The sequence below is a fragment of the Anser brachyrhynchus genome, assembly GCF_964034855.1.
Source record: "Anser brachyrhynchus genome assembly, chromosome: 14".
Lineage (NCBI taxonomy): Eukaryota > Metazoa > Chordata > Aves > Anseriformes > Anatidae > Anser > Anser brachyrhynchus.
Window position 1 is genome coordinate 4551371 of NC_137709.1, and position 26928 is coordinate 4578298.

General features: G+C 43.0%; 2 protein-coding genes across 6 annotated transcripts in view; one reads left to right on the forward strand and one right to left on the reverse strand.

Moving 5' to 3' along the window:
- Positions 1-14521, forward strand: part of SPOCK1 (SPARC (osteonectin), cwcv and kazal like domains proteoglycan 1) — a 288261-nt gene extending 273740 nt beyond the window's left edge. For both annotated transcript variants that reach the window (XM_080555024.1, XM_080555025.1), the window contains 4 exons: positions 2870-3091; positions 3681-3743; positions 8451-8588; positions 9625-14521. In XM_080555024.1, coding sequence (XP_080411150.1) covers positions 2870-3091; positions 3681-3743; positions 8451-8588; positions 9625-9815 — 614 coding nt within the window. In that variant the 3' untranslated portion in view covers positions 9816-14521. The remainder of the gene's footprint in view (positions 1-2869; positions 3092-3680; positions 3744-8450; positions 8589-9624) is intronic.
- The window catches only part of LOC308177553 (uncharacterized protein), a 59552-nt gene continuing 43751 nt past the window's right edge, over positions 11128-26928 (reverse strand). For 2 of the 4 annotated variants that reach the window (XM_080555026.1, XM_080555027.1), the window contains exons 4-6: positions 22566-22693; positions 16293-16330; positions 11128-15476 (exon numbers count right to left, since the gene is read on the reverse strand). In XM_080555026.1, coding sequence (XP_080411152.1) covers positions 15305-15476; positions 16293-16330; positions 22566-22693 — 338 coding nt within the window. In that variant the 3' untranslated portion in view covers positions 11128-15304. Of the gene's footprint in view, positions 15477-16292; positions 16331-22565; positions 22694-23498; positions 25086-26928 lie in introns of those variants that run through there. The other 2 variants (XR_013939247.1, XR_013939248.1) reach the window with 2 other exon arrangements.

Genomic DNA, 26928 nt, shown 5'->3' on the forward strand with positions numbered 1-26928 from the left:
AGAACATCCAGCATTGCTGGGCTGGGACTGCAGATGCAGGATTGCACAAGGTGATTTATGGGTGGGAGCTTTTAGCAGGAGATGATGCGCAGTGGAGGTAGATGCTACTATTCACTTTCAAATACATACCAAAGGATGATTAAAGAATTAGCCTTTTCACTGATATTAACCATCTAGCTAAGGGCTTTCCATTGCACCTGCTGCTGTAATATTTAACGACTTCCAGACCACACTGTCTAATATGCAGCACTGCTTAATAGCACAGCCTCTTAACAAACCTAATCTGGAACTCCGGTCGCAATAGCGAAAGCTCCCTTGTTTATAAGAAATTCCAATCAAAACTCTTCATCTAATGTAATTAACTGTCTTCGTAAGTGACCTTTCATGATTGTATCTTGCATTCAAGCCCTGATGGTATGTCACAGAGCAGCTTCGTATTCAGATCAGTCACTATCTTGTGATCTGCTCAGACAGCTCAGTGCTGGGGGCACGCTGCTGTTGTATCACTGAGTGCATGTTGTACACACAGATAAAGACTTCCCAGCAGGGAGGAAAACAAGACTCAAAAATAATCCACAGGCGCTGTCAGGGGCAAGTTCTTGCCAGGATCTCTTCCTCCCTGCATTGATCCTTGCCAGTTAGATGACCTTTAGAGAGTCGCAGGGCTAAGCAACACATGCCATGCTGAACTGGTTGCACAGCAGACCTTGCAGTTATTCATCGAAGCAGCAGTAAGTGCCACAACATGGTATAAAGACCATCACCAGAGATAGCATCCATGCAGGAAAAAAGCAGCCAACAGAACTCAGCTATTTTTCCCCAGAAACTGTTAAACTGGGCTAGTTGAATCTCGTACTGATCCCAGCTCCACCATGCAACTGAACATCATCGCCCCTTGCCTGTTTGTCTGCTTTTAATGTGTCCCATGGAGGGGAATCAGGCGCAGCATGCACCCCACACAAGACAGGAGTCACCGCACCAGCCCTGCGCCTTCGAGCTTTGCAAAAGCAAAGTTGAGGATTCTGAAGTCATTTCACTCAACAAGGGATTGCAGAATGACCAAGTCCTGCTCACCTTCTTCAGATGAATAAAATAATTGAAGTGAATAGCCCTAATTGCTTCAGCAAGGCAGGCAGGCTTCCTCCCTCTATTCATACAGCCTTTTTCTTTTTCACTGTGCTCAGACTCGATTAGATAACATTAGAGGAGATAACGGCACAAAAATGTGATGAAATGTTCAGCATGATCTCTCTCTTCGCTGCCTAAGCTGTCTCTAGCCCTGAGGAAATGGTGTTAGCCTCTTCCTTTCTTCAAGAAACTTGTATTATGAATGACATAAACCTTCCCATTAGTTAACCCTTCTGATTGTTCCTCCATGTCACTGACAACCTTCAGCTGCAGCTGCATACAAAAAGCACAGCTTCCAGCACAAAGCACTGCCCTCCCTTGGATTAATGCTTAAAATAGCAGATAGGCTGCAGAGCCTGGACAAACTGTCAGCGTGATTCCAGCAACATCTTAGGTTTCACTTTAACAAAGCAACATCTAGAATGGGACTTGACACTTACAGCACATACGGCTAAGCTTGACCTCTTTCAACAAAAGATGCAGCAAAGGAAAAAGCCCATCAGGCTTCTCCACATGGCCGTAGCAGAACAAATAGTGCATGGGCAGGCTTATCGCATGCAGCTGAAGCAACACGAGCACGTTGTGCTGGGGTAGGAGCTTCAGGTACCCTCTGTACGTGTAAATCCGCAGCTAATGTATGCATGTTCCTGAGTCCTTGTTGGAACCGAGATCCTTATTCTCAGATTTATTAGTACAAATGTACTCTCTTGCATCATAAATAATTAGGAAATTAGTCCATGTTTGTACACAGTACTGAAAAATGCAGTGACAGTACGGACTAATAATGTACTGTCTTGTATGTGAAAGAAGGCAATGCCTCTGTTTTTGTGGAAACTGCAAAATACTGGCACATGTGTCTCGTATACATTGTGGGTATCCATATGCATGACTTGGTCTTCCTGTGGTATCACTGCTGTTGCAGTCTTTTAAGGACTTATGCTATTAAAATGAGTGATGACGATGATTTCCAAAGCGCTAGAAGAACAGAATCCTCTTTTGCTGCGCTATCCTGGAGCAGGCAAGGACAAATAATGCTGGTCAGGTGTACAGGAGCATGTGCGGATCTCTGGAGCACCCAGCTGAAGCACTGCCATTCTTTGGGGGGGGGGGGTCAAGCGAGAGAGACGCTTCCTCCCTTCATATCCCTGACCCTCCACAACAGTATGTGATCCAGATCAAAGCTTGTTGTTGTCCACCATGGGAGGCAGGGCTTTGAAGAGTGAAAAGCTGGGCTGAGAAGTAGAAGGTGAGAGCATGCGAGGAAAGAATTTGATCAGGGAACTAGAAACAGATCTTGGAAACAGGATTTAAATTGCATTTGGACTCAGCCTGGTTTGAAAAATGAGTGGAGGCAGACTTATCTCATCACATTTCATTTTTTTTGGAATAAGGCCAACACCCTTGGACTGAGGACAGGGGAAAAAAAAAGAAAAGGAAATGTATGTGTGATGTTTTTTGAGTAGAAATAACTTTGAATTACAGTAATCAGCTACGAATCTCAGCCCTCTCCACCCCGCAGCTCCTAAAGCATATGAGTAGTGCTCCTTCCTGCCACCATGCTTGGGTGTTAAGCTTTACTGAATCAGTTCAGCCTGGGAATTTTGTTCTGGTTCGGGCAAATCCAGTTAATGTTCAGAGTCCAACCAAAAAAAAAAAATCAGGATGGCTTCAGCTCAGCAATGATTCCTGTGGAGTGAGCATGCTGGTATTCAGCTGGGGATATTTGCCTGTCTTCTTACAGGATTTGACACCAGCATCCTACCAATCTGTAAGGATTCCTTAGGCTGGATGTTCAACAAACTTGACATGAACTACGACCTGCTGCTGGATCCCTCAGAGATCAGTGCCATTTATCTTGATAAGTATGAGCCATGTGTCAAGCCTCTCTTCAACTCCTGTGACTCCTTCAAAGACGGAAAGCTTTCCAACAATGAGTGGTGTTACTGCTTCCAGAAGCCAGGTGGTGAGTTGTATAATTTGCGGTACAAAGCGAAGTTGTTTGGGTCTCCCCGAGCTTATATTTTGATTGATCTGCTTGTAGGGATAGTTTTGTAATCGGTAGTCAGCCACACTACAAAGCTCGTGTCTTTAGCACTGGTGTGAAAAGGGCATTGTGTAACTGTGCTTAATGTCACAGATGAACTATATTAGCATCCCTTGATGCAGAAACAAAGCAGTAATAAGTGCCGGCACACAGTCCAGAAATAAGCTGTAGAAAGCTCAAGAACTTACTCTCTTATTAATGCAGAAATTAGTCTATTAGCAAATCAAAAATTAGAGAGCTGGCATTATATCAGTTTGGTGAAAAGAAGAAAAACAGTTTAACAATGAAATTGGCCCCCAAACAGTAGTCTCAAAGTATGTTGCAATTTTTTATTTTTTTTTAATTAGTAGAGTTAATGACATAAATTTGTTTTGCAGTACGGTACCAGCATATGGCCCTCTTTCGTTCCCAGGTGTACTGTAGTCTACATTTCATGTCAGGAGTGAAGCCAGTCATTAGAGTCTGTCCTGTACCATCTGGAAACTGATTCTCATCCATTATATTTTAGGCCTTCCTTGCCAGAACGAAATGAATAGAATTCAAAAGCTAAGTAGAGGGAAGAGTCTGCTGGGTAAGTTCGATTACTTGCCATTCATTTACTCAACTAATTAAAGCTTCTGTGATTATTGTAACTTTATACGCAGTAATGGTTTTTCAATTAGAGACTAATGTTTTGAATCAGAAATATGCACCACAGAGTATAGGCCTGAAACTATGAAATTAAACAAATCATGAGATAGCAACATACAGAACAGGTGTCAGCATGGCAACGGATTCACAACTAATTTACAGCTCTCAGAAAGTGCAAAGCCTTGTCTGAGCAGAGTGTAATATCACCTTCATCACCTGGGAGGTCAGCACTAAGCACAGAAGTTGCTTCACACTCAAGCCTCCCACTTTTGATGGAAGGTGCCACAGCGTATAGCCAATGGGTTCACCTCTTCTTCCAGTCATGGTGCAATGCATACGTGCCCTGGGGGTCAGTTTTGTCTAATCCTACTTAAAAGTATTTCAGTGTATTCCGTGTATATGACACTCAAACCAAACCTCTTCTCACCAGCATTACAAGCTGCGGCACAGAGAGCACATGGCAGCTCTGCTGAAATGCATTTCAGGCTTCAGTCTGCTTCTGAGGCTGCTTTTAGGTTGTACTCTGATGTTTCTAGATGCTCGTTAGCAGACCCTGCAAATAGCACTCCTGCAAAGCTCCTCTTTACCAAACCCAGAAGTCAGTGCTTTGAATTCAAGGTTCAGGTACCTTAGAAACAATCCCTGCCTGGATTCTTTGGTTTAAAATGAGAATAAATATTCCCAAAGGCTACAGGGATTATGGTTTAGTTCCATCATCTTTTCATAGCATGTTCGCATAAAGATTAAGATGTTTCAGAGTTGCAGCTCCTGCTGTGCCTAGCTGTGGGAGTGAAGGGAGGATTGATCGTTCAGCTGTGTGTGTGCTACATTCAGTAAACATTTTGCATTTTTGTTCAAACGTGCGTCCTGGTGGAGGAAGCCACTGTGTGCTCTGTCTCATGGGTCTCATGATTTTCAAAGCCACCTGAAAAAATAAGAAGCCCAGTTCCTAATAGATAGCTTTGGCTACCCCATATTTATTTTATGCTTTGCTGTTATTTGCTGTATGCAATAAATGTCATCTAGGTTGAAACATAAGTGGTTTGTTCCAGTGCGTGGGAAAAATAATGACGGTGTTGCAGGTAGTACAACACACAGGCAGCTGTATGGCATGTCACTGGGATCTGATCACAGTAGCAAAATGACAAAGTTACAGCAGTAACAACAGTCCCTTACCACAAATAACTCCTAGTCATCTGTATTAAAAAAAATAAGGGGTAAAAGTGGGTAAGCTCAACAAATCAAGAAGCGCCAGGCATAGATTGTTCCATAAGCTAGCAAATATTGTGGAGAAGAGCTCTTTGCTTCACCTACCTTGAAAGTCTGCCTGCATAATGACACCTGTCTGTGAGGTTTTAATCTGATCTCATGGCTATTTATACAGCAGAAAACTGTGTCTTTTCTCTTCACTGAGTGAAAAGTCATGCAAATGGAAAACCAAACGTAAACGTGACAAAAATACTGCTTGTAGCAACAGTAAAGATTGAAAAGAGAGATGAATATTTTCAGAGAAACTAGGCTTTAATTATGCTCTTTCCTTCTCTGTCCCTGACATACAGAGCACAGCATTTACAGTCTGGACAGTGTGCATGAGGAAGATTTCTGTTCACTTGTATCCATTGATAAAAAATGATGACTTTTGATATTTTGTTCTCTATATATTTTTCAACACACATGACAGTTGCAACAAAGTACTTCAAAGCAATTGCCATTAGATATGTTGAATTCGGAGACTTTCAAATAGAGTCTAGCGTCCCAGGGGACTGAATTAAAAAGTAAACAGCACTATTCATCTTTTCCTACCAGATTTATCTAGAGTACAATTAACTGCAGAGAGTGTACTTTTAGAGCATACAACTGTGCATCCTGATAATGCTACTCCCACATCACTAAGGTAATAAATTTCTGCTCCCATCACTATTTTCTTCTATATCAGCCCTGTTGAATTCAGCTGGTATAATAGCTAATACAGGGAACTAGCACTTAATTCTGTCAAGCTTTTACCTGTGTGCTTCGCTATCTTTAGCATATAATTATTCTCCCCATGTCCTCTGAGGAAGGGGAGTGTTGTATAGATAAGGAAAGAATGCAGAACTAAGAGACCTAGACTTGGCTCCATAAAGAGGATATAGGTGCAGCAGTGCTGTTCCAGTTTGCAGGGAATAATTAAATACTGTGGGGACAGAGAGAGACAGGGGAAGCATGATTCCCTAGCCCGAGGAAGTCAGTGGGGAGCAACTAAGGCTGTGAAGTGGTGAATAGTGAAGCTGCTCTAGCAGCAGCCCTCACCACAAAGGGCCACACGCATGGGGAAGTGCTGGCTGCGCAAGCATAGAAGGGAAAGGAAATGGGAACTCCTTTCTCCTTCCAAACTGCACAGCTGTTCTCGGATGCCCAACCAAATTCTGGAGGGAAATGTCCCTGCTAAGTGCAGTGTTTGGATGCCATGCTTCATACCACCAAAACTTGTAGGCAGAGCTTGTTTCTAATGCACGCAGAGGCTGATTTTGTGGGGGGTTACAGGATGAACCATCACTCTATGCAACACTTGCTTCCAGTGATTCTCTGTTGTCACCGGATTATCACCTGCACCTGACACACTGACAAGGACATGCTGCAGTCTTCTCCCTGATGGTTGGCAAACACCGTGACGCTAATGTGCTAAATATTTAAAGTTCCAGTGTCACATAGAAATTAGCACAACCTTCCCCTGCAGAAAGAGAAGCACCTTCCACTCCACACTGTGACCCAAAGTGTGAATCCCTTCCACACATAGTTATCTTGGCAGTGAGCCTGGGCCGTATTTTTTTTTTCTAATCTATGGCTTTTACAGTCAGCATGGAACATTTTAATACCTTACAAGAAAAGCAGTAAAACTATGTGAAAAGGCCTGCTTCAAAGAAGGGAAAGGTTGCATTGCCCAAGGAAAAGAGAAAGGATGAGACAATTTAAAATACAGAGACCATTCTCTGCTCACGCTGCAAAGCCACGTAGGTTCCCCCTTTGGTAGTTCCCTGGAGCCAGATGCACAACTGATATAGCAGGGGAGCTCCACCAGCTGAAAATCAGCACCAGAGCACTTTTTCCAAGGTATTGAATAGTCTGATAAACACCTGAAGTGTTTAACAAAGAGAGGCCATGAGCATAAATATGTAAAATACTGAAATAAGGGATCAAACATTCAGCAGTAACTTTCAAAAACCTGCAAAGGTGAATACATATGCTTGATTATTAGAACCATTTTTTTATAAATAGCAAAAATGAGTCTTCAGTAGTCATCACTGTGCTAACACTTGCACATGAATATAGGGGTGGCTCCCATAAGCAAACCAACCATAAGACCATGCTTTGAAGTTATTTAAAATATTTTCATTAATGAAAGTAAAGCAGTCTCCAAAACTGATCAGATATACAAAGATTTCTGCTGGTGTTCAAAGATTTCTATTCTGATCTTCCAGAACTACATTATTGGCATTTAAACATTAGAAAAGATCTGTAGTGCAATGAGTTTGGAAATTCAAGAATTCATTATATATATATATATATATCTGAGATTGACTGACGTCCCCTTTTATGTCTTTTCTATAGAAAATTTCATGGCATTTGGGCAGCACCTTCTCATTCACTTTTTTCTTTGAGAAATGTAGTGGAAATAGACCCTTTGACACATGAATTGTCTGAAGAGATGCTATACACATGGAACTAGTTTAAAAACTTACTGTGTGACCAGTAAATCACAGGTGTCTTTGACAAAGGAGAAAACGCTTTCTCAAAAGTCATTTGAGATGAGATTTGGGGCAAGGGTGGGTTTCTGCCATGTTTCAAATTGAAGCAATTGGCAAAGAATGGAAAATGAGTGTATTGACCTCCCCTGGGAATAAAGCTAACTAGTCTCAAAGGGCAAGAGAGCTTTTCATACTGAAGAACATTTACTGTACCTGCTGAAAGTGGTGGGAACAATAACACGGGTTCCTCCTGAGAGTTTGCCTGTCTGTGGAAGCCAGAAGGAACCACATTCTGCAGGGCTGAACTGTATTGGTTTTATTGTGAGATAAATCTTAGGCTTCAAAGCTGAAGACTTAGGGATTTCAGATCCTGTTGTCCCTCTCTGTAAAGCTTATTCATTAGTTCTTCTATGCATGGGAACTCTCAGTAAGGCAGAAGTTGTGCTTGCGATTAATATGAATAGCAAGCAGATGGCAGATACCTTCCAGGGATAATTACAGTGTTGTGGAAAGGCTTGTATGATAAACACTGAAGGAGTGCAAATGGAAGGGAAATGCAGAATTAATGAAGTTGGGGTAATATTCCAGTTGGGAAGAAAAGCTTAAAACCCAGAGTTAAATCTGCAAGAGGCTCTTTGGGAATATCAATCATTCAGAGACAGACAAAACCTATCTTTAGTAGCATATGCCTTCACCCTCCACGTGCTATCACAAACATTCATGCACTGTGCAGTGACCAGGGTGGCTGAAAATAGTTAAGCATATATAACTTCTGCTCCCCTTTAGGCACCAGATAATCACAAGTACTTCCTTGCCAACATTGTGAAGATCTTCATGTAACTGAGACAAGTTCATAACACTCTATATGCCTGCTTGGTCCTATAGAGGCTTGTATTACTGATTATACCTTATATTTTATTCAGGTGCTTTCATCCCGCGGTGCAATGAAGAAGGTTATTACAAAGCCACTCAGTGCCATGGCAGCACAGGGCAGTGCTGGTGTGTTGATAAGTACGGGAATGAGATAGCCGGCTCAAGAAAACAAGGGACAGTTAGTTGTGGTGAGTAATGATGGTCCCTCCTCAGATAGCAAAGGAATTAACATCGTTGTAAGCCCTGCCATTGCTGTAAGATGAAGTACGATAACACAAGTGACAACAGGGAAACATAACTACCAGTGTTCAGAGTGCTCCTGTATTTTCCCATTCGTATTACAAATGGGCCCATATACACATCTTTGTCCTTTGGACTGAGGGGCTACAGCAGAAGGAAGATAGGAAGATATTTTTGCGACCAGCTTGGTATATGCAGTCATTAATAATTAAGGCTATGGGACTGCTATGCAAGGTTATTAAATATATTGTTTTGTATGCTTTGGAGCACACATTGACAGGAATATTGTGAACAATGTCTTTCCAGACAAAGGAAGGCCAAATTGTAAAATGTTAAGAATTAGCAATGAAGCCAAAAAAATGCTGATGGTACAATATTCTGTAGGTATGTAAAATCACCAGTTAGCTATTATACCTAAATAAACAAGATTTCAGTGGTATTGGGCTTTAGTGATGGTTGTGGATGCAGCTGTTCTAATTCCAGAAGGAAGGGGGGGGGGGGGGGGGGGGGGGGTGGATCTAGAAGGTCTGGGTTGCCCAGAACTGAATCAGTGGTGTTAGGCTAAATAGAGGTACTTGCAAAGCATGTTTTATGTACTTAAATAAAATCAGTTTGTGGATTATTTTTAGCCTGATTTATTTAGTCATTGATGCATTGAAAGTCTTTACAAATGAGTAATTATTTTCTGGCCTGCATGCATGTGAACTGAGTCAATACTCACCTTAAAATCAGGTGAGCATCTGGGTGTAGGGTAACTCATAGTTTTTCACGCAAGTAAATTTTTTAGAGTAAATTTTTATATTTTATATATATATATATATGTCCCATCAGAATAAAAACTGGAATTTAGAGGTTGTTTCATGAACAGCTGAGAGAATTAATTTTAAAAGTAACACTGCAAATGGACTTGAATGACAAGGGTAGTGACGAACAAGGGATTGGGTGTCGTTTGAGGAAATGACTGTTCCCGCTTACCTGTTTCAGAAGAAGAGCAAGAAACCTCAGGGGATTTTGGCAGTGGTGGATCTGTTGTGTTGCTGGATGATTTGGAAGAGGAACCTGAAGCAGCAAAAAAAGACAAAGAAGGAAAACTGAAGATTCACGTAAGAGCAGCTAATGAAGATGATGAAGATGAAGATGATGATAAGGATGATGAAATTGGTTATATATGGTAGTGCCCATCATTCTAAGGACTCACGTTTTGCACAATATTGCAAGTCACATCATATCTCTGCAATTGTATCTGAGAGTACCTGGCACAAATATTCCCTCTCTACTGAGTTTAATTTTGTATGGTCTGTTTAATTTGGAAGACAATTTTTTTTTTTCCAGCGAGGACTGTTTGGAATTCAGCTTTTGTTCAGTTGGTTTGGGGGATTTTTGTTCTAATCCACAGGGGCAATGAATTTTGTTTCAAAAACATTTCATGTCTTAATCCTCAATTGCACAGCTTATGAAATATATTGTGTGAAAGACGAATCACAGAAGGGGCTCAGCAAACTGGTACAAGGTTTAGAAGCCCTTCTCTTGTTATCAAACATAGACAATTTGTATCATAAATTGTTACCTGAATCATATCAGAAACAGTAATTTTTCTTTCATGAAAAAGGAAAAGTAGGTGTCTCCTTCTCTATTCCATATTTGTTGTGTTCCTGTAGAGTAAGTCTCTTTGGATACTGATTTCTGGCTTCCTAGCAGCAGGGGCTTAATCCAGAAAGAAACCCACTGGTTTGGTGCTGATTTTATTTTCCTTACATTCTCTGAGAATGAGTCCAACAGGCTTAGTCCAGCCCACGCTGAAAACCAAACCCACTGGAGCATAGATCAGCTCTCTGACAGCGTTATTTTGGTTAAGCAACATGGCCTTGATCTTGAGAGATGCTGAGAACCTGCAGCTATCACGGACCAAGCCCTGTGGGCAGGGAACAGAGTCCGTCGAGCAAAGTGTTCAAGCAAAGAGAGTGTCATCAGTTTGTAGCAACATAAGCACCTCCACAGGCATTCTTCAGCCTCTGTCTGAACTCATTTGCACTAAGTGTACTAATGTCACACGGGCAGCCTCTGCTCCCAGCTCACACACCGTGGGTCTGTCTGGTCTTTATTCACTCTAAGCAATCCCTCATCACAAAGCTGTACAGCTTTCAAAGACACTAACCATCAAAAGTAATAAGCTGTCATTTCTATAATTTAAATAGTTAATATTTATTTGGCCTTTTTAAAAATAGCAGTTTTAAGTGGGAGTGTTTCAAAAGCTTAACTCCTCTGCTCGGCGTGACAAGCTGCACACTCCTAACACACACGTAAAAGAGGCTAGTATTAAAACACAATCTGTGACTCCCTCAGCATCATCCCTGTATTTATAGCTCTACAATTGTATCACAGCACACTGACATTAAATTATTTGCTGTGTCCTTTCCCATGGCAGTTCTCTGATGCAAGAATATACTGTGGTGACCTTTCATTATTTTTTCTGTTTTTCAGAAACGCTGCCCATTGATGTCCATGAGTTACAGCAGGAGTGCATTTGGCAGATCAATATTTCTAAAGGGAAAAAAAAGCCTTTTGGTTGTAGGTGGCTAGCTATAACTCTGGCCCGGTGGTGAGCACACACTTTGAGAGCATCCGTGGCTCCCCCTCTGGCTGCGTGACTTGGGTGTGTTTGTGTGACTTGTTTGCCTCGTGGCTTTCATGATTAGAGACTGCCGTTAGGTGCTTCTCCTCAAGGTCAGGCTGAGTAAATGTGACCGACCACCAGGGAGGCATACGGCAGCCCTTAGCAGTGTGCTAGAGCCAGTTCTCTCGCTGGGAGAACTTGGAGGAAGGGCCACATTGGTTGGAAGCATTTAATGGAAGCCCTAATCATGTAAACATTTCAGCGTGGATGCTTACATGACAAGGCATTTTCAAGGTTTCAAACTCAAGGGAAAGACAGCACGTGAGCTCTTTGCCAGTCCAGCAGGTGGGACTCATAGCTTTGGATGTTTTTCCGGGTACCATAATTGTGCTGCTGGGTTGGGAAGCAGCTGTAAGTATTTTAGCAGTGACCATGATTTGCCTGAGATTTATTTTGCAGAATGAAAAATGTGCTTATTACACAGAGAAATAATTAGACTGTTTTTTTTTTCCTCTGAATTAATGTTGGCTGTAGATGTGGTGACAGTATGGAGTCAAAACATATTCCAGAGAATTCCCTTATGCCAGAAAAGCAGGAAAATACCATGCTGGTTGGCAGAAGTCACTTTTCCAGAAACTCTTTCCCAGGAGCTGTGGTCCTCACCTCTCTTCAGAGCCAATTCCCACTGCAAAACCTGTCAGGGCTCTGCAGCCCATCTCCCCCCTCTGTGCAGGACCTCTGCATTTGGACATGGGTGGAAGAGCAATACAGAAAAGGCAGTCGTTTCAGACACCATGTGTTGCAGGGGCTCAGGCGTTGCCTCCTCTTTCATTTCCTGTTTGTCTAGATCGATGATCTGGGAACAAATACCAAGCCTGCATAATTGCTATTAATGAAGCAGGATTTGTAAATTTATGAGGCATTTGTTGTGAATTGTTTCACACCCCTGCATCCTTCCAAAAAATCCGCCATCACCATAAGTTGTGAAAGGTCTGCACTCCACCCTGCCTCAATTCCCTTGGTTTTCCTATAGCTTTTGAAAAAAAATAGTTACAAATCTTAGCCCGTGAGCTGCACAGCGTACGCACACACACTTTTTCTACTTACCTTTCGTAGCAAGTAATGCAGCTCTGTAACATGAACAGCTCCAACCAGCAGTTCTGCTTCTCTACATGGTATGCTTTCGGAAGAAGCAATTGAACACGATCAGTAGCTTGCAGCTCAACCACCGTGGCTGGTTTCTTTCTCCTAGTGTGTTCAGCCCGGACTCTGGGTCCATCACTGCTGCAAAACGTGCAAGCTGGTTAAATAAGTCTTTGAACGTGATTGTGGACATCCTTCAGTTTACATGAGCAGAGGTGCCACCAGCATCCAACTCTCATCCCCGTTGAGCCTGTCCTAGCTGTAATCTCACACGTGAAACTGTTCCAAAGCAGAGTTGGCAGGTTTTATGGCTTTCTCTTAAGCTATAAAGCAATTACCAGCGCTCAGCCTCACCAGCTCTAACATGATGTGGGTCCTGGTCAGATGGATTTGAGCCTTGCACAGCCAGGCAGGATGGCAGATGCAGGTGGTGTGGCTGTAGGCACACACGTGCACACACGCTTACATGCACATGTGCACACAGCCCCACTGGCCTGGGTTCATGTTGCCATCCCTATCCAGGTGATCATTCAGTCACCTGCTCCAAATGGTCTTCTGAATCCGGGCCAGCATTGGGAAAATACAATTTTATTGACTAGTTCAGTAGGCTACAGCTATAGCGCAGTTTAAAAAGAATGATAGCAAATAATAAAGTGTCGCAGCCTTGTCAGGCAGACGTCAGACAAACGTTTGTGCTTTGAGTGGCAGCTCAGACTGCAATTTGCTTTGAGTATTTTACCAAAAACTACAAAGCTATTTAACAAAGCCCTTCTGAAATCCACTGGCATCGGTCAGTGGTCGGGAGACCTGCAGGCTGTGTAAACGTGTTTATGTCCATTTATATACATATATGTGTGTGTGTAGATATATATATATATTTATAGACACACATTAGGTACATATATGTGTCCAATTTGAGACATTGCTCTAAGAAGATGCTTTATTTCTTTAAAAGAAACGAGCCATTCTACCAAGAACCAGTTCTTTGTTGGATCAAGCCCCTTTCATTCTTCATGCTTTGTAAGATTTAATTTGCCTGCGGCTTAATTGAATTCCTTTCTTTTCTTCTTTTTATTTTTTTGCCTTTTACTTTTTCTTCTTTTCTCTTCCTATTTTTTCTTTTTCTTTTTCAAAGCAGAACTTCCCATCTGAATCAAGTCATTGACCTTTCAAATATTTTCTTATTGTGAAAAATGGAATCAGAGTTGTCCCATTCTTTTAGAGACACAAACCAATTTTTAATCTCATTTTCTTTTCATATTAGAGACTATGAAATACTGTTAGGCATTGCTTTATGATTCAAGGTGTCCTTTTAACTACCGTGGTTAAATCAAAATCTCCTTGAGTTCAGATTTCAGCACAGTTGGGTTTTTTGGGTCATTACTAGCCTTTGCTGTGAACACAAAGAATCCTTTTCCTTTTTTTGCCTTTTTTTAAGCTGTTCTGTACTATTATTTTAAACCATTAGAAATGTTTATTTAATATTTATTCTACAGTTTATATTGAAAATGTAAAGTTTATATTTAAAACAACACTGTTTGTTAGTGAATGCTTCTCTTTGCCTCTCCAGCCTAGTCTGTTAGTCTCAGTGTACATTTCTGGCATGGGAATATTTTGATATTAGAGTTTTGTAGCATTTTTCCCCTCAAGCAGCAACTGACATAGATCTAAGGTCATCACTCGATACAGACCACCAGATCGCCCAAGCTTAGCTTCCTACATTTGTTGGCTTTTATTGCAGTCCCTTCTGTATGCCATTCAAGTTCCTTTAATACATAGACTGCTTTGTACAGTTACTATACATCAAAAAGCCCTTTCTACAGTAGGTGGTTTTTGGTCTTTTTATACTTTTCTCAATGCTGTTGATGTCCGTTACTGTTAAATGTGTAGATCTGTAAGGAGAGATCCAAATACTATGTGTTTCAGTTTGATGTCCCTACTGTAGATGGATGTAGACTATCATAGTAAGTAGAATTGCATAGTAAATTCTGAATGCTTTTTCCATAAGGAGTTAAGTGGAATGTGAACATTTTGCTATATTTCTTTGGTTAACTGTAAATGCTTAACTGTAGTCTGAAATAGTTGCATTTTTGTCTGTCTCAATAAATTTTAATTTGTCTGCGACTCCTGATTGCCTGTCTTAAATTTTATTAAACTTTGGGGATCAAAAATACAGCAGTACCTTGAGTCAGCATTTAATCATGCATGGAAATGGATGGTCTTTTATATTTGGTTTATACCTTTTACCTCTGTTCAATGTCAGCTGTAATCTGTGAAGTTAATGTAAGGTCTCTAGAAAGCTGTATTTTAAAAGCAGAAATGAAACCAAACTGAAAGCAATAGCTGTACCAAAACCAGAACTTTTCTAATTAAATTATATATATTTTTTTTTTAAGGAAACTAGCTGTAGAAGGGGGTGGGGAAACTTTCAGGGTTATTTCCTCCCCCATTTGCAAATCACAACATATCTGTGTCTCTTCTGAAGGTTTTCTGGGTAATTCTATAAATACAGCCACATTCACATTGTTATATACATTATAAATGAAGACAAAAACATTGAATACAACTGGGGGGAAGCCATTCTCACTTATAAATATTTTTGTGGCTCTGTTACTAAATTTTGGCTTCCATTTTATTAACTAAGTTTAAACAGGAAACATTATTACAGTGCTAATTACAGAATTAAAAATTTTATCACCTTTCTTCTGTATGTGCAAATATTTTAGTTAATATTAAAGTACCACATGAAAGCATGAAATATATTTGCAAAGATTTATGCAATTACAATCTCATCTAATAGATTTATAACATGTCTGTCCTTAAGCTGTTGGCTGAGCTGTCTCATCTAGGACCAGAAACTGTCCAGAACCTACCTTAAATTTCTGTTAAATTGATCTCATTCATTAGTTAATTTTTACTACTGGTAAACCACATTACTTTGCAGTATGCTGCCTTACCTGACTCGTGAGAAGAAATGAGCTTTTCCCTTTCCAAAACCCACAAGACTCTTTGAAGTGTTTGGTCTTCTACATTTAAGTGATTCAGCTGCACCAGATGCCAGACTCTGTGGCAGTGGGGGCTGGAAGGCAAACACACAAACAAAATCCTAAATTTAAAAGTGTGTGAGCTGCTAATGAAGTTCTACTTGTGGTGAAGGGTCAAGGAATGGAGAGTGTGTTTTGTTGATATTTTGTGTTTTTTTTTTTTTCAAATCCCTTTGAGATTCAAAACTGCAGGCATCTTGCAAGCTTTGTTTTGTATCACGCATGCATTGCTACACACACACACCCCTCATCTATATACAAGTTATAGATTTATACATGCTGTTTTGGGGTCATCTGCCCTGAGAAGTGTTGGTCGGGGCTGAAAAATGCCCGAACAGCTGGGGCATCATCTGCCCCATCACTGCCATCCCTAGGGAACCCCTGTACAGAAAACCAGCAGCTCCCTCCTGTGACTACCTTCCTGCTTCAGTCACTGCTGTCATCAGACTTCCCTGTTTTGGGATATCCACTTCTGGGAATTTCTTATATGGCCCATGTAAGGCTGACTTGGTGTTTTACAACTTGTATGCTGATAATCTCTTCTGTAACAACTTGTACTGGCTAAATGATGTGAATGGGTCCTTGGGTTTCATACATTAAAATACTCGTAGCAGATTATGTCCCTCTTGTCATGTCTCGATAAGGTTCGTTTTTTTATATCTAGCTTTTCCATGAATCTCTTTTCTATTTTGGACTAATATTGGACTAATTCTCATGAACTCCCAGCTAAGGGATACACTCTTTGCCTTCCAAGTGATATTGAAGTGTGTCTGCTGCTGAAACACCTCTCCAGCAATGGTAAAAGGTCACTCTGGCCTTAAGGTAAAGAGATTAGCAGGGATGCCTCTTACCTGGAGGATGACTGAGTCCCTCCAAGTAATACCTCTGTCTGAAAAGGGACACACGAGACAAATTACAAGATTAAAGTTTTACAAGGAAATTGCCTTTTTCCCCTCTGCTTTCCAACATATAAATATTTTTCCAATGTTCCTAATATCATTTTGCTAACGACCATACTTGTTTTTGTTTCTGAAAACTCCCCTGACAGATGCGTGCTTACACGCACATGCACACACACAGTCTTCGCTCGCATGAATTTTTCTGTTGAAAGCCACACCAGCTATAAATCATTAGCATCAGCACCTTCGCTGATGATTAGTTTCATTTTTCTTAAATGCTGACAATCAAACCGTGAGATATTAAAAAGAAAAAAAAAATAATGTCACAATAGCTTTGCACACTGTACAGCTTTTCAAACACATTAAAAGGAGGCAGAGTGTTATTAATAAGCTTTTGCCTTTCTGAGCACTCCCACCTTTGAAACAGGACCATCTTTTCTGGAGGGGGTTTGGGCAGTGTGAAGAGCAGCAGGCTTTATGCAGTCTTGGAAGAAGAAAAAAAAATAAGGGGTAAAACAAATAGATTTATATAAGTGAGAACAAGAATAACAGACCCACTGAATGTGGATGCTTTCAGGACAGATCCTACTTTTCTTCAGGCCAATGGAAAATTCCCACTGACTTGAGCAGCTCAGGATCAGTCCATCACAACCCACAAACCACAGAGGCAGGTTTTTGCTATGAGCTGTGTTGTTCCTGTCCCCTGTGTGCAATAGCTAGTAACTGCTTGTAATGAATCCCTGAAAGCTAGGTTAAAAAAAAAAAAAAAAAAAAACAGTGGTGGTCCAGAAGTGTCCTGGTTCCAGTTAGGACAGAGTTAATGTTCCCTCATAGTAGCTGGTAGGGTGCTATGTTTTGGATTAGGATGAGAAGAGCGCTGATAACATGCTGATGTTTTAATTGTTGCAGAGCAGTGTTTACACCAGGCCAAGGACTTTTCGGCTTCTCGCTCTGTCCTGCCAGCGAGCAGGCTGGGGGTGCAGCAGGAGCTGGGAGGGGACAGACCCAGGACAGCTGACCCAAACTGGCCAAAGGGGTATTCCATACCATCTGACGTCATGCTAAACAATATATAGGGGTGGCTGGCCGGGGTGGGGGGGCCGGCTGCTCGGGAATAGGCTGGGCATCGGTCAGCGGGTGGTGAGCAATTGCATTGTGCATCACTTGTTTTCTTACACATTATTATTGTTAATACTATTACCATTATCACTATTATTATTATTATTGTTATTATTATTTTCCTGTCTTAATAAACTGTCTTTATCTCAACTCACAGGCTTCACTTTCCCGTTTCTCTCCCCCCATCCCAGAGAGGGAGGGGGGAGGGTGAGCGAACGGCTGTGTGGTGTTTAGCTGCCAGCCGGGTTAAACCACAACAAGAAGGAAGGTAAGTGCATTCAGATTTTACCAGCACTATATCAGCCCAATAATGAGGCAAAGGTATGTAAAAAGCTCTAATGTGTGCCTTAAATGCCTATGAAGCCACCCTTCCAGCTGTAGCTTGGCAAGAAACCCCACTGCTAACACCAGATTTAGAAAGAAATATGGTGTCTGGCAGCTATTGGTCTCAAGTATCAACTTCTTTCAGGACTCACTATAAATTCCTGCAATTCCACACTAAAGAGTTGGGAGAGAGAGAGTTCATAAAGAAAACTTAAAATGCAGGGTCTCTGCCAGATAGTAACTGCCTCTCCCCATCTATAGTTACTCAATAAAAATCATTGCTGGAGCATGACTCCACTTCCATTCCCAGCCAATACATTTGCAATCTGGCCCTTAAACATGGGAAAATCCACCCCTGAGCATATTGTTAGAAGAAAGGTCCAGAAATACATTGGCTTATGCTTTGAAAACATATTACCTAACCTGACATTATTTGCAGGTTTTGTTACTGATTTTTCAATGCTGAATATCGCAGAAACAGTCAATGCAAATATGGCCAAGTAAGAGTCTGCAGGAGCAGGAACACACAGACACAGCTTTGCTCCATCACAGATGACTCGTCAATTTATCACAAGTGGCAAGGAACTGACCTAAATAACTACTAGCCTAAAGTAAAATTAAATAAAACCACGTCAGTTACAAGATGTAGGTTTTCCACAGATTAATGTAGGCCATTGAAATACGGTGGGTTACAAGGGGCTGTTAGAGCAGATCAATATTCCCGTTGCTTTTGGCACCTTTGCCTGACAGTGCCGCTGCTGCTCCCTGACTTGTGCTGCAGTGGCTTTGGCTGCGGGAGAGGAGCCGGGTTGCAAACCAGTGCCCCCAGTCATCGCCTCCCACCCCAAGGGCAGCTTCGGCCAGGTTTGACGGATGGGCAGTATATCCAGTTACACAAATGGGCTTGTCGTATATTTATTTTGGCAAGCGAGAGAGCGCAGTTTGGTTCATCTGGCTGCTGTGGTAGAGAGGAACATCAGGCTGTTTGTTAAACTACCTAAAATAATGCTGTCTCCTCTCAGAGCAGGGCTGAGGTCCCGTCTGGTCTCAAGGCCAATTTCCAGCCTCATTTGAAATCATTTTCTCCTAACTGATTCTTCTGTAGGTGGTCGGTTTTTTCCCTTGTTTCTTGTTGTGTTTCTTTTTTTTTTTTTTAATTTTGTCCCCAAGCTTATGAGTTAATTAAGTTTTAACAATGAGCTGTATCACTGTAGAACAGGATATCTGATTGCTCATCTGTTTTACATAATTGATTAATTAATAACCTCGCTAATTGAGTCTCATGAAACCCCCTGTTAAACTGGAGCAAGGCCGTGTCCCAAACCGTCGCTGGTAGGGTTACGTTGACATCAGGACATTTTGGCTGCCCTGTCTCTCCCCAGCCCCACAGTGCAAGGCACCTCATTAGCTTGCCAGGGCTCTCGGGCTGCTGCACAGGCACGTACTTTGGCGGGTGAACCTTGTCTTCATCTGCACCACAGCATTTCAAACCTGCTCCCCCCCACCTGCTCCCATGCCCCTAACAGCAACCTCGCTGCTGTTTTACACCACCAGCCACCACTGACACCAGTACGGAGCAGTACAGCCCCAGCACCAAGTCGAGTTGGCAGCATTTTGTAGCACTTTGTGCCAAACACGAGTGCCAGCACGGCTGTACGACAACAGCCCGAGCAGCCGCCCCTCTGCTACCCGCAGCACCACACACAAAGCTCTGCTCAAAGGCCCTGTCGGATGGGCTGTGACCAGAGCTTTCCTCGGGAGCAATCACAGCTGAAATAAGGCGTAAAGGGATGGATTCTGTGTCACTTAATGGAAGAGGACTATCCACAGAAATCACCACTGTCAGTAGTTTGCATTTTAATGCCATTTCTCGTCTCACTATTACCCCTCACTACGGAGCACGAAGTATCTCTACCACCAAGTGCCTCCCCTCCCTCGCCTTGGCTTTCAGGAGGCCGGGGAGCAGACCTGCCAGCCCTCATCCATCTCACATCGCCTCCCACACCACTTGGCCCATCCCCGGCCCATGTCTCGGCTGCTTCCCAACCTCTGCAGCGGGGCTGAGTCACATCTCAACGCAGGCCGCAGCGCTGCCTGCACGGCCAGGTCTTGGCACAGGCTGGGCCTGACCAGAATTTAATCCCGGGGATTTGGGAAGGATTTAGGCCCTGGAAACAAAGAGATGGGTTAAAATCTTTCACAGAAGCCAAACAGCCATCTTGACATGTGCATCTGCAGGAGAAGCTAATGACAGTGGCCATTTATTTCTGAATATCCCATGGACACCAAGACACTGGGGAGGGAAGGGGAAAGTGGGGTGAATCAGGAGACAAAAGTCATCAAAAATCCCTTTCTAAATGGCTCAACCAGGGAAGATAAATGTCACCCCTCTTCTTTTAATCTCTTTACAGCAGGGTGCAAAAGGCTGGTGGCATCGCCTGTGCCAGGGCCGTTTGTATGGCGGGGTGGAGGTAGGAAGAGGAGGTCTGGTAACGCACCATGCTGCCACAGAGCGAGCGCAGGTTTTGAGTAATGGATCTAAGGGCTAATCCATCGCACCTGCCACCTCCAGGAGCCCTGATAACCGCGTCTCTTCTCGTTTTCCTTTCTCAGCCTTTTCTAGATTTACCAACACAAGTTTTCCCTGAAGAGGGATCACATTTCAGGCCTGAAATGCTCTGATTATTTACAGTTTGTCACACCATAATTTATATTTATTGTTTGTGGCTCTTATTTACACGTGTTCATTATTTTCCTATTTTAGTCATTTATCCTGCATGTCCCCCCCCACTTTTTCAATTATTTCCTACACTCGCAGTTTATCAATTATATTGCCAAGATGCTTGTAGAGAGCATAATTTGTTTCTAATGCATGATTTTTTGACAGGATGATTTGTTTTCATGTTTGTAGAGAATTTTAAGATGACAGTGACTCTAGGGCAGGGAATAAAAACTTGTGAAGCTGTTGCCTGTGGAGTCTTGCTCTCCAGGTTTCTTACATGCGGAATTGCATTGGGAGCATTCATCAGCCTGCTCATCAAGTGCACATTGGTTCAGGCCTCGGTGCAGTTTCTCTTTTCCCAGGAGAGTATTAGAAGCTCTCAGAAATCATACGACTTCCCTCTGTGCTGCTCCCCTAACAGCCAGCATTGCTGGGTCCCTCTGGAGCGTGCTAAAATAATGCTCCAGGCAAACATCAGGGGGCCGAAAGGGTCTTTGAGCCTTGCCAGCTCCGGTGGACCTCAGACACGGTGTTCTTTTTGGAGTAATCATCTCTAATGATGAGCACTGAAGAGCCCTACTGTCCACTGCGGGGTTTGGTTAGGGAGCAAATGGAGCCTCTCCAGCAAAGTGCTGCCGCAGCAAGGCTCCCTGCTCAGCTGGGATCACGGCGTGCTGCCCCCCAGCTCTTGCTGCATTGGTCACTTTGCTTCTTAGCAGCACTGAGGGATTTGTCCTGATGCCTGGCTGTTGCTCTGGGAGCTTCACAGGCTGCCGTGCCCAGGCTGGTGAGGCAGGAAGAGCAGCCCTGCAGAGACTGCCAAAAGCACAAATCCGCCCACCATCCTGCAAAGACATCCAATGTGCTTTTCTCTGGGACGTGTTACCTGCTTTTACTCATTTATTCAGGCAGTTTGGCCTTTCCAACAGGTGGCAGCTCTCCAAAGAGGTGACAAACACATTGGCCAGTACTCGCTCTCTCAGTGGTCCCAATCCCTTGTCCAGAGCTGCGCATTGCTCTTGGCCTCTGGAAGCCATCTACCACATCCATTGCTGTGTATGGCTCTGTGAGATAGCAGAAGTGTTGGAAAACATCTCAGCTTTGTTGATCAATTGTTTTGCCTCCTTTCTGTGCTCATCAGTTGCCAGGAATGATCCAGTCTGTGTATGGCTTCCTAGCACGAAGTCTCTCATGGCTCCAGCATCCTCCAGGAAATACCCCACAATATTCAACCTCAATTTACCAGTTTGCAGCTCCAAGCTGTGACTGAGCTAATAGTTTTCCAGTTTTAGTCTCATCCCACCTTCAGAGTAAGGTGAAGGAAAAAGAAAAGATTTTTCCCTAGGTCACTTTGGGTCAAAGACTCATTTTCAGAAGAGAAAAGTCACACATCTGTGAGGGAGCAAGCAGTCTGCTGGGATATAGCACAGTACGGACAGAAATGCCAGCTCAGCAGGGACTCTGGCCCAGAGGAAATCTTTGTGCCTGTGGGTTTTGAGGCCCAGTATTCAGCCGGGGTCGCTCTGCTGCAGCTGCTAGACCTGCTTTCCTGTGAGGTTTCTGCCACCGAACCCCACAGCCTCAGAGCATTTTGCGCCTGTGATCTGATCTTTTCTGTCCAGCAAGGCTGCAAGGGAAGATTTATGTTAACAAGGTCCAAAGCCACCCGTGTCTGACTGTGAGCTGCTGAAAGCAAATCAGGTTCTGGCTCAGCAAAAGCCCCAATTAACTGGGTGATGCTGCACCGGTAACAGGGAGATGTGGCACACCGCTCCAGGCTGATTTTAAAAATCCCAGCAAAGAGACTGGGGATGTTTGAAAGGGTTCATGTTGGGATGTGGGAGACAATAGCTCCTGCTGAATGAGCCTGGTGCCCTCCAAATGGTTTTGCTTTTTTCTAGTTACTTTCTGTGTGTATTTCTGGAGCTCACTTCAATACCGTTTACAACAGTGGCTGCAAGAAAAACAAGGGGTGTGTCTTTAAAGGACTCAAAGACCAAATCAAAGGGCTCCCACATGATATTCCCCATATCCTCTCATCCTGCACTCTGCCCCGTTACCTGAAAACCCTTCCCAGTGTCCCAGCCCCTGGCGGCAGGACAGACAGCTTCCAGATGTTCCAGCTCTGCCCGGCTGAGAAACCCAGACTGGCTCCTCTCGGTCTGCACCATTAAATGCACGAAGCTGCCTATGAAGAGAAACCTTGCGAGATGGACAGCATTCCAAAACTGAAATGTTTTCCTTTTTCTGACCTAAAAGCTGCATTCGTGGCTTGTTGAGCCCTTTTTAAGCAGCAATCCATTTCTGAAGGTTAAAACTGTCTTTGGAAAAGTGTATTTAAGTAAGAACACATTTCTGAAATTATTTATTTATATTGAAATCAGAGCTTTTCACAGTGAATCCTATAAATTAGTTTTATTGGTCTCTAAATTTGGAGTTTGGCATACAAAATGGGGGAGTCAGAAGCATATTTTGCAGGATTTCATATGGCTGCGTATCAAAGAGCATAATCACTTTACAGAGAAAAAAGCTGTATATGTCTTAGAGATGAAGCTTTGTGTAATAACACCGGATGTAATGTATACATCTTACAAATGGGAAAATCAGACTGGATGCTTAATTCCCAGGTTGGGTACATTTAAAAAAAAAAAAAAGGTCATTTATGTTAAAAGAAACGTATCAGCACAGCTCCACTGAAAGCACATTGCTGAAGGAGACGAGCACCAGGGAGGGCCAGAGCTGCTATTTTTGGAGCGGAACGCATCAGAGGAGATTCGTTGTCATCCTGCAGTGTTTAGGAGGGTCTTTGGAATCTTTTCATCTTTTTATGTTTTGAGTTAAAACTAGCATTTTATTGGCAAAGTTATCACATAACAGATAGCTCCAGTTAACAGCAGACGGGCTGTGGGTTCACGGTGTCTTTGGGGCACAGCAGCAACGAGCCCCCTCCTCTGGCACCCAGCGCGGCTGCTTCCCTAGGACGGATCTGCTGCTTTTATCCATGTCGAGATTCCTTTAACCCTTGTGTAAGTCCGTGGGAATCTGACATTAATGGACGCCCACTAAACAGGCTTCCTTAAACTACAGCTATTTCAGAGAAGATATTTTGGGCAAATGCATGTCCCTGATTTTTCACTGCTGCCGTTACAAAAGGGCTCATTGAACATGGGAACGTTCGTGCTCCAGGTGGAGCACTGCCTTTCTTCTACAGCTCTGCAAATGATTTATTTTTTTCAGCTATGATTTATTGGTTTTTTTTTTTACAGCTATTTCCCCCTCAACTTTCCGCACAGCAAGGTCCTGTTTTTTCACCTTCAGTCTGACTTCATAATCCATGGTTGGTTTTAAATTAGCCGTTCAGTGTGGTAATGAATGGATTAACTTTCTGCTTTCTGATGAATAGTAGCAAAAATGTTTCTGAATTATCAAAAAATAATTGGAATTAAAATTGTAAATGGTTTCTACAAGGGACATTTTTGTAATTAGTTGAGTCCGTGCAATGGAAGCTATAATAAATAACAAAAAAATGTGTTTACCTAATCACTGGAAAGTGCACATTAACTCTCCAATTAGAAGTCCCTCACGGCTCTACTACAAACTGTCCAAAGACAGAAAATAATTTGTTTCATGCTTTCCTTAGCAGGCAGAGGAAACTCCATCAGTTCCAGGTTTGCATGCCCATGACTGCAAAGCCGGCTGCACAATTAATTGCCAAAGTCGGGTTCATTTCTCTCAGCAAGTCCCTGCCACCTCCCCACACCTTGCCCCATGGGGAGGCTGACAGCAGAGCTGGACTCGGCTGCCATGCTCAGTGTGGATGCAGGACGTTGATTTGGAGCTGCCCAGGGGGCCCTGCATGCACTGAGACAGCCGAAGGGAGGGATGCAGGAGGGACCAATGCATCCACAAATGTCTGCATCTAAGCTGAAGTTCTTTAAAACCAGAACCCAGCCACCCAGCAAACTGTTGCAGCACTTCACTGGATTTCAGAAGGTCAATAGCTGCTGCTAGCACACTTACTCTCTTTCCAAAAATGAGCACACTACAGCTAAAGTTAAACAACATCATACGCATGTAAATGGCACTGCTGTGCTACAGCCAGTTCATCTGATTACAATTTTCATGCCTCTCCGGAGCCAGGAGTGAGCTTCTTGATGTTACAGCCAGCACTGCGACGCACTTTATTGCACAAGTGTTTATCAGCTCTGTATTGAGTCGATGGGACGCTCCGTGTGCTTTGAATGAAGCACCTGCACAAGCACGGTGCTGGATGCGGCCATCAGAAAGGGCCGGCAGCTCCCGGCTGCATCAGGGCCAGCTCCAGGTGCGGTGAGAGCCGCTCGTTGTGACCCCACGGGATAGCACATCTATTTCTGCCCCACGGACCTAATTACTGGGAGATAACGGTGCTTTTGTGGGTCACACGGGAAGGACAAATGGGTGACATCCGCAGCCAGCTGTATAAATCACGACGCCTAGCGCAGCTCCAGCCCCTGGCAGCCGCAGGCATTTCTGGTGCCCCGCGCTCAGGTGCAGCAGATGAACCAGCACCTCCCTCCCATCTCCAGGCCAGCAGAGTCCTGTAAAATGAATAATTACAGCTCGTGCTCATTTCAGCTTTTTTTCTGAACGTCCCTAAGGCCCAAACACCACAACACTCTTCTAAAACTTTTCACTCCAAAGCTCTTCTCCCGAAGTCTGGGTATTTACTATGGCAAAGTTAGTATCTGATGATTAAGTGACATTGGAGCATACTTTTTAATACGTTTGACCTATTTTGTGAATAGAGAGCACAGATTTATCCTTGTCATGCTAAATAGATGTTTAAGCCTGCTGTGTTAAACTGAGCAAAAAATGAAGGTTTTATTACGGTTACAAAGATAAATTCATAATGTGAGGAGTGTTTTTAGGATCAGTTTGTGTGGTGAAAATCCTCTTAAATGACTGAAAACAGGAAGCAGTGTTTAACAAATGAAAACACCCTTTACCATTTAAAAACATATGACCTATTTTATCTGCTTAAGGAAATCTATTAACTAGATGCATTTGCCACGGTATCAAATTCTGCAAAGGGAATTATGCTAGAGTGAAATAAATGAACACAACCCAGGGTGTCCTGATTTGTCGACAGCCTGACAACGAAAGCTGCTGCTGAGCTGTGATTGCTATAACACCGTAGTACAAACAGCCTCTGCACTCAATGGTGGCTGCAACAGAAAAGTGCCAATGTCTTGTTTTACAAAAAAAATAATCACCTTGTGGGTAGGAAAGCAGAGGGAGTGTGCGATTAACGATGATGATTCCATTTTCCAGAATCTGAGAATTAAGTGAATTATTTGTGTGTTTGAGATCGAGGGAGGAAAAATAGTTTTGCAAAGTTGGATAGCAGAAACTGCTAACGTCAAGCTGACCGAGATCAGCAGCTCTCACTGGAAATGCAGCTGCTCAACTTATTTGAAGGAGGGCATGGTGGTGCAAATTGTGAACGGTAAACACCCATTTCTATCCCGTTTTAATGACGCTGCTGGTTGTTGTCAGCAATAGCGTGTTACTTCCCGAGAACCGATGACACGAGCATACAAAACTCACTGGTACTTTGCAAGTCTGGGGGAGAAGCCGGTGCCCCAAATTGCTGACAGCCTAAATAAGTTCCCCCGTGGGTTACCTCAACACGGGAGGCAAATACCATGAAATCAATTTCTGTGCCCAATTTACTCTCCGTGACATCTGCTCGCATTTTAAAGGGTAATTTGTTATTTTACTCCTGAACTCTTATCATGTTACTTCAGGTCACGGGAAGTCAAAGCTTGCTTTTGACCCTCCACACCATAATCCAGAAATAGAAAGCCAAAACAACCCTTTTTCGCCCACCCCCCAGCAGAGAAGCCACAAATTATAAATCAAAGTAGATAGTATGGGTAAATCACTGCTGGCTTTCTGTCACCTTAAGCCCACTCTATTTTAAACACCTCCTTTATTGTCCATAGTCCGTGGAGGAAAAAGGTCATTTTGTGTCCAGGGAATATGTGACGTGCTGAATGGCCCGCGGATCGCTGGGGTGTGATGCGCAGCCTCCGGGTAATTTATCCACCCACTTGTTTAGGTGGAGCCGCAGCTTGAAGCAGCGGCAGCAGTAAATGGGCATGGCAAAGAGTGACAGGATGATATGCAGTGATATACTGAGCAACTCGGGACGTAAGGAGCATAAAAGGAAAGAAGCAAGACGGTATTAACTGAAGCCCTGAGAGACAAAATCATGGAGTCAAAGTAGTAAAAAATATATGCATATTTATATACATAAACTCAACAAAGCCACGATGTGAGTGGAGCGAGACAAGCGAGAGGGGAGCAGAGCAGCTCTGCAGGAGGAAGCAGTAGGAGAAGAGAAGAAGATGGGGCTGAACATGAGGTAGTATTTCTGGG